The sequence below is a fragment of the Chenopodium quinoa genome, unplaced genomic scaffold, assembly GCF_001683475.1.
Source record: "Chenopodium quinoa cultivar QQ74 unplaced genomic scaffold, ASM168347v1, whole genome shotgun sequence".
Lineage (NCBI taxonomy): Eukaryota > Viridiplantae > Streptophyta > Magnoliopsida > Caryophyllales > Amaranthaceae > Chenopodium > Chenopodium quinoa.
This window is the reverse complement of record NW_018744582.1, coordinates 973,354-982,132: the sequence shown is the minus strand read 5'-3', so window position 1 is coordinate 982,132 and position 8,779 is coordinate 973,354. Positions and strand designations below refer to the sequence as shown.

Here is an 8,779-nt window from a genome sequence, read left to right as displayed (position 1 = left end):
TTGTTGCCCGTAAAAAATCAGACCTCCATTTTCTCTCTCCTCCGCCCTTCCTGGGCACCTCTAAACCCAAACAAAAGCAAAGCAACAACACAACACCCCCCACCCCACCTCCCCTCTCTCTTCTTCTTCACCTACTTTCTTCCTCTTCAATGGAGTAGCACAGAAAAACAACCCCACTTCAATTAACAAAAGCCCACTTCTATAAATCCCAGCCATTTTGATGATCTTATTTACATGAAGATTACCCCCAATGTCAACCATAATGCCAACCCTTCAAACCCATGTTATCAATATTGACCAAGGAATTCCCCGCCGGAGCTCCGCCGGCGGCGGCGAGGATTCCGACGAGGAGAGTGTTCGTTGCTCCGACGAAGACAGCAGCAGTAGCTCATCAAGTGAGTCATGTACAAGAGTGATTGTTGTTGGGGTGGGTGAAGTTGTTGGTGGTGAGAAAAGAAGACCCTCTTTATCTTCTTCTTCTTGCTTGTCGGAATGTTCGGTGGAAGAGGTGGTGGTGGTGGATCTGGAGAAAGACGGCGGTGCTGCGGCGGCGACGGCGGTGGAGACGAAAGTGGCGGTGCATTTGTCGAAAGTGGAGAGGGATTGTAGAATTTGTCACATGAGCTTAGACGGGTCTAACCCTGAATCTGGGTTCCCAATTGAATTGGGTTGTTCTTGTAAGGAAGATTTAGCTGCTGCTCATAAACACTGTGCTGAAGCTTGGTTCAAAATTAGAGGCAATAAGTAAGTTTATTGCATTTTACTCTACTTGTTAATTTTCTAATTAATGTTTTTATTTTGGATTTTGCCTCATTTTTTGCATTACTTGCTTAATTAATTAATTAATTAAATTAATTTTTGTTTTGTTGCTTATGCTTTGATTATTATAGTATGGGGTGTTGTGATTTTTTATTTATTTTTTCTGATGATTTGTGTATGTTGAATGGAGTTGAGGTTTGTTACTTTTTAATATGGAAAAACCAATGTGTTAATTGTTCATTAGTTGATAAATGAATGGTGATTAGACAGCTAACCACATGATTACTTGGATATGGAATCGTAATGTTTACGCTTCGAAAATGGAAGGGTCCTTGATTTGGATCATTTGTGAGTGGGTATGACTCGTTTTGAATGCTTTATACTCTGGCTCTTAGGGAGGTTTTTCATTAGGTAATCCATAAAAGAGAGCTTGTATTTTATGAAAGATAGTGTATTGGTGCACTAAGAAATAAGAATAGACACATTTTGTGTTTTGGATAAAAGAAAGGAGGAAAAATGTTAAAAACAAAGTAAAGTGGAGTCAAAAATGAATGAGGGAATCAAGTTATTAATAAAGCGAAAGTTGTATGGACCATGGGGTTCTCTGCTTGTTTATCTAATTAATTAGATTCTCAACTTAATATCATTACGTATAACTGAAGTTTTGTTTTAAAAAAATTTCTGTGTCGTTTGTGTCGGTAACTTCTTTATTTGTTAATTATATCTTAAGTTGTTTTAGTCATATATTGATATAGCAACTGCATTTGTTGCATGTGAATACTTTAACTGGCTTTTATGAGTTTGGTGTTGTGCTGAAGGTTGTTTCTATTTCCTGTCATGTGAAATACGAAAAACCTTTTTACAATGTTTACTTAATTCTCCTTTATTGTCTGCTCGGATTCTCCGACTTATAGTTGATAAAGATGAAATTTGGTTGTATTTAATGATACCACATATATAAATTGGTAAGAAGACAGTTTTGGAATTCACTTCCATTTAAGAATATCCTTCTTTTCCTTGCCTCTTGAGATACTTTCTGTAACGAGTACTTGACACTGGATGAAGATATAAGTAGCAGTTACCTGCTTTGCTAGACTAATTGCATAAAGCATAGTGTTTTTCATAGTAGCTATAACACGTGTGTGGATAAATCTAGCATCATCACAAATTGACATTTGATAATTGATTTGTTGTTACTTATTAGATATTTTTGTGCTACTGTACTCTAGCATGTCTGGCTGATTTGACCATTTTGGCTATATTCCATCAATTTTGTACTGAGGAGGAAGTTGCTGATAAGTTTTCGAGGCAGACATATTAGACAAGTTCATTTACTAGCTGAATAAAATATCTAAGCTTTGTAAATATCAGAATGTTAAGTTGTATATCTGCGTTTAATTTTCTATAAAGTAGCTTTTTGTTTGTTTGTTTGTTTGTCATGTTTTCTAATTTCTGTATGTCACTTGGGCTCTGTGATGGTTTGTTATGGAAGTGAGAGGAGTCACTAAATGAGAGCAGATGGTGACGCGTCTTATATGCAAATATTAATATAAATGCACTAATGCCAAGAACCATGATTGTGTTCCACCAAGTTATTGGATAAGTGTTATTGTTCACGCTCAAATAGCTGAGTTTAATAGTGGCTACTGGTTAGATACTTCAGAACATTGACAAGTTGTGCAGAAAAGTTCAACTGTTACTTTGTAGCTCTCAAGGATGGTCGTAGTATATAGTTGTCTAAAATTGGATGCTAGTTGGTTGACTTCTTTTTTTAAACTCCTTAGGGTAGTGCTTATCAAGTTCTTTGGTGCTCATAAAGCTTATATAATAATCCAAATACTGCTCTCTCTCTCTCTTTTTTTTCTTCTTAAAATCAATATAGTAGTTGATGTTCTTATGATTTTGCTTGTCATAATTAAATTACTTTTAGATTCTCAACTTAAATTTGTTTCCATTTTTTAACTCCGCATTTATATTTTTCTTTTTAGGAGTGTGTTTCATTATATTCCTCCTCTCTTGTAAGTTTCCCAGCATTCTTAATTGGCTACTTGTACATAGCATTCCTAGATTCCCTACCCTGTGTCCATTCATGATAGCCTACTTGTAATATACTTTGTATATTTTTGGTCCAATGTAAAGTGCCCTTTTGTATTCTGTCAAATAATTAGAGGCTGGATACAGATATCCTGGAATGGAATTTAAAAAGCTTGATTTACTTACCAAGCATGATTTCTTGACATGGATGATGATCTACAAATGGAGTTACGATCTAAGCAGCTACTTTTATATGACAATGTGTTACTTATTTGCTTTTGTTCTGCGCCATTCACTTTTTTGCCAATGCAAAAAGCCAATGACCAAGTTTGTAAATTGGCTGGCATTACCTCATCCAGGTCTTTCATCTGTGCAGAGCATGATGTTTTGAAAGTTCAGAACCTAGTGAACGTGTATACCTGAGATGCATGATGCAGGGCTTAGTAGATTTTAGAATTTAAATGCCATTGGTTTTAAGCATAAGCATTTCACTTGATAATCTATGTCAGTTATAATTGAAACGATCGTAGTGGGATATTGGTTTTGAAGATTTGTTCATTTGTGGTGCATTTAAATAACTTTGAAAGGATATATAAAGCTGAATCTATGTGTTGGTTGAAAGCGCACCAAAAAGTTAGATGTGTTTTATTGATCCTAAAATATAAAAAATCTGTATCGTTCTTCAGTCCAACCTATGGCAGGGGTAGGAACAAGGAGGAGGCGATAAAATTTATGCCTGGATTTACTGTGCCGTGTATTGGGTTACACTTGATAGCCTTGTCAAGTAATGTAATCATGAAATTTTTGGAGATAAAATTGTAGTGCTAAACTTAATTTTACTCCCTATAGCTCCTACTTCCAAAGGATAGTGATAAAATTTATGCCTGGATTTACTGTGCCGTGTATTGGGTTACACTTGATAGCCTTGTCAAGTAATGTATCATGAAATTTCTGGAGACAAAATTGTAGTGCTAAACTTTAATTTACTCCCTATAGCTCCTACTTCCAAAGGATAGTGTTAAATAATTTTGGCACTCTGTCCATTTATTACTCTATGATACTCCTGCTTGGTCTTACCCAAAGAAAAGAATAAAGGAAAGAGTTAGCGGGAAGGTTGCTATATTGTGAACTAGTTCAGGCTGGAGTGTAGCTCTTTTGTTTATTTGCCGCAAATATATTGCTCCATTGGCTACAGATCTCTAAAGTTTGACATCTATGGAGCTTTCCTTATTTCAGTTGAAGTAGCTTAAAGTATATGGAATTGTACCTAGGAAAGAATTGGAGAAATTTTCTATGTTCTGTTCGTTAAAATTTCTGAAGACGTTATATATTAGGTGCCTTTTTAGTCTCATGTGCATCAATACTAATTTTTCTTCATTACTTTAAAGTGCAAGTTTCCTGATATGTGCTTAGCCCCTTTTCCTGTTTTGGGAATTTTAACAAGCATCTAATATTATATCCCTTGCGCGGTTGCGCCTCCCAGAATTTTCTGGTATGAGAACAAATTATCTTGGAATGAATTTGCTATGTCAGATTTTTTTTTACTGCATTGTTTTTTCTTTTTCCCTTGTTCAAAATCCTGACTTTTTTACACAGTTCTTCTCAGAACTATTCTCACCTCAGCAACTGCTTGATGTCAACTTTCTTTCCTGTGCCTGACTGATCTAAACTTTTTTTTCACTTCAATTTGATGCAGAACCTGCGAGATATGTGGTTCAACAGCTCGCAATGTAGTTGGTGTAAATGAAGTCGAAGTAATGGAGCAATGGAATGAGGCTCAAGATCCCGCACCCACAGCTCCTCCTCCTCATCCATCTGAGACAAGGCATTTCTGGCAAGGGCATAGGTTTCTGAATTTCCTGCTGGCTTGTATGGTCTTTGCCTTTGTCATCTCTTGGCTCTTTCACTTCAATGTTCCGTCTTAAGATTCCTGTACAGAAGCAATGGCAACTTGTTGTAGTGTTTCAAGAAAAAGAAAAAAAAAAGCATAAAAAGTTTCTGCAAAGGCTCCATCAGCAAAATGCAGGTATCCTTGTACTCCATCCGCTTCTCAAGCATGCCTTATAGCAGCATTAGGCAAGGTTTGTTTATAGTATTAGGTTAGCCCCAAGAGCTTTTTAGCGAATATCTCAATCTTACTTCTTGTTGTCTCAATTATGCAAATCTATCTCAAGGACATGTTAGGAATTCATCACCATTGTCTGTCATGTTGTAATCTGTTAAGACTCGCTCTGTCCTTGGCATTTCACTGGGAAGAACTTAACCCAAGTGTAAAAGAATCCTTCAAAGAGGAGAAAAGAGATCCTCCTGCTTCCCAGTAATGTATTTGCTATTTGCGACTGAAATCGAGTTTCGTGCAGGAATAGTTGAAATGAAATGACTAATTCATCCTTGTTGTCAAGAGATGCTTTGTTATCCAAAAAGTTAATTAGATTTTGCTAGTTATCTTTCATTATCATATCCAAAAGTAGAAGATGCATGTTCATTGCATCTGCAGCAATGCCTGTAAAAGAGTGTTATGCAGTCATTTAAGATTAGGTTCTATTTTTCATTTTTGGTTTATATCTTTAAATTTTTTTGTATTTTTACTAACTAATGTTGTGATTGTAAGGTTACATATGATACAATTAGTAGAATGCCAAAGCTTGGCCGATAATAGTTTTGGGCGTGGTGCCTATGACTTTAAGACTTAAAGATTTAATTAAATCTGTCGACATTATTGTCTTTAGTGACTTTTACTACACCGAAAAAAGGAAAAAAAAAAAAAAATACAATTGTGACACATTAAAGCTGAGGCTGTCTAAACAAGGTTTGAAAGATGGGTGAATTGGCAAAAGTGCCTTTGGTTAGTGGAATTTTTGGCATTTTTAATGATACTAATCCAATATTATTTCCTGTTAATGCAATGTGGATTATGGCTGTAAATGGGGCCCAATGTGTCATTAAATCATAATTTCAAAGGAGTTGGGCCTACCTTAATTAGACTTATAAACACCATCTAGCTGTGTTTCCATCTACTTTAAACTAGAAAGTCAGAAATTGGACCGTTTAGAAATTATTTTTCTATTGCTCTTTCAGGTCCTTATGTAATACAAATACTCCTTGAAATTATTTTATTACTTTAGATTGAGGAATTTAAGGAGTAAAAATACATTATTTAATTTTAAGGATTTGATTATGCCATAATTATCTTTCTTTGAATCTTTTAATATATCCATCATATTAACGTTGTAATTGTAATTTGGGATTTTTGTACTCAATGGAATCAAATGGATTATTGAAGGATATATAAAACTTAGTTTGTTAATAATATAGAAAGCTGTTTTTTAGTTTGTTAATAATATAGAAAGCTGCTTTATAGAGTATGTTTTTTTGTTCACCTTTTTTAAGAAACATAACTTTTGAGTCTAATTAGTAGTATTGATAAAGTTTAATTAGGTGTAAAATATAAGGTGAAAATTTGAGCTAATAAGGTTTATTCAGATCAAATAAGTTAAGTTTGGGTGAAGAGAAAACATCATTAATTTAGGCCATTTTAACAGGCCACAATTTATTTTAAAATATTTTAAAAAATAACATCACTCGTCAGATCTAGTTTTCGTATTACTCTTTGTAGAGCATGATACGTAGATAGTATGCTAGCGGTATCATAATACGAGGCTTTATCTCAACAATTGGATAATTCAACAAGGATAATAATTATAATATTTCACGTAATCACGTCAATATCTTAGAAATGACCTCTAATCAAATGTTGCTTATTAATGCGGGTAGGGGAAGAGAGGTTTATATTTCTAATTTAATGTCTCTTGTGGCCTTACAAAAACTAGCAAAAGTAGCAGTCTTTATATATATAAAATGGTGGTTATCGTATTATGCTATTTATTGTCATTAATTTTACATTTAAAATAATCCCCTCTTTACTTGAAGGTGTGTACCTCCCATTGAAAAAACATCCGTACTCAAAGATTATAATCATTGCTTGTCTTTTGACGTAAGGTAGTGCCTTTAATTCGTAAGATTACTTTCTTTATCAAAAAACATATAACAAAAAAGAAAAAAACAGAGAAATTGCAACTGTAAGGGAGTCGGTTAAAGTCGGTACCCATTGTTTAGATACTTGTTTGCGAAGAAATGATCCAAGGGAAAGATATGTATCACTTATTGACTTGCATGAGGCCATGCTTTATTCGCAATTATACTCCGCATATAATTCTTAGATATCACCGTTGACTACCTGAAATCTGAATATGAACGTTATTTGTTATGGATATAATTCATTTGTACTCCATTTTATCCTATCATGTTTAATTATTTGCTATGGATATATATGATTCATTTCTACACTATGTCATACAAGTATGATTTATTTAAATATCACAAGAGTTCTATTTTATATGGTGTATAAATTGTTAAGTGCTTTACAATCTATAATGACAGAAGAAATGATGAGAATGTTAATATATACGAGTACTTCGTATTTAGGGCTCAAGTTATGCTCTCTTCGGCTTATTCAAGGTGTTATGCATAATTTGTTCTAATTTGAATATTTCTTGTCTAGTCTAATTGTAATCTAGTGTTGTGTGATCGAATCTTTTGGTTTGGTTATAATTAGTATGACTTTGAGTCTTGAAAAAAAAGAAATTTCATTCAAAATTTGTTTTATCTAGGCAAATATGATTTGATTTTAAGAACAATAAGTAATTAGATAGTGAACATGCAATTAGATTGCACAAATATATACATGAATATGTACATAAGTGCAGAGTCAATATATATACAGTACATGATATGGATATGTGCACAAGTACAGAGTCAAACGGTCAAAATAGATACATGACACATTACAATTCTGATGGTATGTCTTTGCAATTGAACTTAGGACTATTAATTAAATTCAAATATCAAATCTAGATGAGGAACTCAATAATTCGAATACAATATTACTTCAATGATTCAACTCATCTCTATCTATCTTCTAATATTAAAGGAAAATATAAAATAATATTGAGTTTACATTTTACCATCGTATATTCAATCCATTGGCTTTATCACAATCAGCTTCCTTTGGACCTAAACATCGTGAAGGAATGCTCACAAATTCATCCCCTATTTCCCTTAATAATTAAAAAAATATATAACCCTCATAATTCTTTTATTAATTAATCACATAAATAGTTGGTGTTCTAAAGTATTGATGAATCTGGGCTTGATACACCAGCCAACTCAATGGTTGGTGAAGATTTTAATACACACGGACAAATAAAAAATCGGAATATAATTTGCTAAGACTAATTAATAATAATAGTATGCGCAACTTTAACTCAAGATTTATTTCAAGATATGATTCGCAATATTACTAGCTGTTGTTTAAGTGCTAACCCACCTTATTTTTTTTTCTTTTTTCTTTTTTGTTTATTAAATTTTCTTCCTTCTATCTTCTTTAGATTTTTGGTGTTAACATTGATATCAATATCTTTTTTGTTTTTTGTTTATTAAATTTTCTTCCTTCTATCTTCTTTAGATTTTTGGTGTTAACATTGATATCAATATTATTCTCTGTACTAAGTAACATTTTTAAAGAGGTTTTTAATCGGACTAATTCACTCTATTCAGAATTAGTTGTCACATTGTCCTAACTTTTTATAATTTAAGATTAATTTTTGGTATGTCACAACTCTTTAAATCTATCTATCATGCAAATAGAAGACAAAATAAATGGTTGTCACACGTTCAAATAGTTTTGGATCCAACATCCACATCATTATTATTCTTCGTAATATTTTTAGAGAGGTTTAAATTAATTTTTGCTTGATCACTCTATTCAGAATTAGTTGTCACATTGTCCTAACCTTTCATAATCAAGAAGTGACATAATTTTATGAAAACATTATTTTGAACAATTTGTTATTTCCTTAATCTTTTCGTGTCTTAAATTTAGCTAAAAAGAAATTATATCGTTAGACACTATGAGTACTTCCTAATG

General features: G+C 33.0%; 1 protein-coding gene across 1 annotated transcript; it reads left to right on the top strand.

Annotated features, from left to right (window-relative positions):
• On the top strand, window positions 1-5,344 carry LOC110699208. The gene is made up of 2 exons (XM_021876701.1): window positions 1-744; window positions 4,490-5,344. Exons 1-2 carry the CDS (start codon window positions 251-253, stop codon window positions 4,716-4,718), a joined length of 723 nt encoding a protein of 240 aa, XP_021732393.1. The 5' UTR covers window positions 1-250; the 3' UTR covers window positions 4,719-5,344.
• The last annotated feature ends 3,435 nt before the right edge of the window (window positions 5,345-8,779 follow it).